Source organism: Diaphorina citri, unplaced genomic scaffold, assembly GCF_000475195.1.
Source record: "Diaphorina citri unplaced genomic scaffold, Diaci psyllid genome assembly version 1.1 scaffold24044, whole genome shotgun sequence".
NCBI lineage: Eukaryota > Metazoa > Arthropoda > Insecta > Hemiptera > Psyllidae > Diaphorina > Diaphorina citri.
The window spans coordinates 1-799 of record NW_007401385.1 but is presented as its reverse complement, the minus strand read 5'-3'; the positions used below and the strand labels follow the sequence as shown (position 1 = coordinate 799).

Genomic DNA, 799 nt, shown 5'->3' with positions numbered 1-799 from the left:
AAAGGACAGTTCAGTTACCTGTTTGAGTGTTGAAGTCAAACATCTTCAGTGTACAGTCCAGACCTCCACTGAATGAGTGAACAGCATCCTGAAAATACATAAAATGAAATAATAATCATGTTAACAAGTGTACACAAAAAGCAAGACTTCAATCAAACATTTTTGAAATTTGCCGTGGAAAAAAGATGATTCCAAGTTGTAATAACTGGATTATAAAAGCATTTGCATTTTTTCAACAAATAAAAAGCAAATATTACTTTTTTAGCCAATATTAACCAAGTATTACTTCTTTTTCTTTTATTGTAGAGGTGGAAAATCTTCTTGTCTTTTTAAAGATAACCTTGTGGTGAATAAGGTTATGTTGGATTTGTACCAACTAAAAAACACCTCAGGTATTACCTGAAAACAACAATCCAACACAGGATCTGAGTGGGCATATTTCAGTCGGAGATTATTGTTGGTGATATCATAGAGAGACACATTACAGTCCCATGATGAGGCCAATAAGAATTGGTTGGAGTTTGGCGCAAACTTGACAGCAGTGATACCATCCTCTGGTGGAGAGTTTAGAGAGTATTCAGTCTTGGAATCAACCATGATGACTTCCCTAGAAAATGACATAAATGATATTAATACCACTTTGGATACTAGTTCAGAGGCCATGACAATGAAAAATTGCTATTTGCTAAAAGGAGCTTTCACAAATGAACAGTGACCTGTGTTATTGTAGGGCAAGGTTATACACAAAAAACAAGCTTTTGGCGATTATTCAGAAGCCACAACAATTACTGAATTTGTG

The 799-nt window shown here is 34.8% G+C and overlaps 1 protein-coding gene across 1 annotated transcript; it reads right to left on the bottom strand.

Annotated features, from left to right (window-relative positions):
• Positions 1-10: 10 nt before the first annotated feature.
• Positions 11-607, bottom strand: LOC103523470 (mitotic checkpoint protein BUB3-like; the record flags this gene model as incomplete). The annotated part of the gene is made up of 2 exons (XM_008488511.1): positions 11-88; positions 400-607. Coding segments are annotated over 2 exons (286 nt in total), but the record flags the coding sequence as incomplete, so codon positions are not given.
• Positions 608-799: the final 192 nt, after the last annotated feature.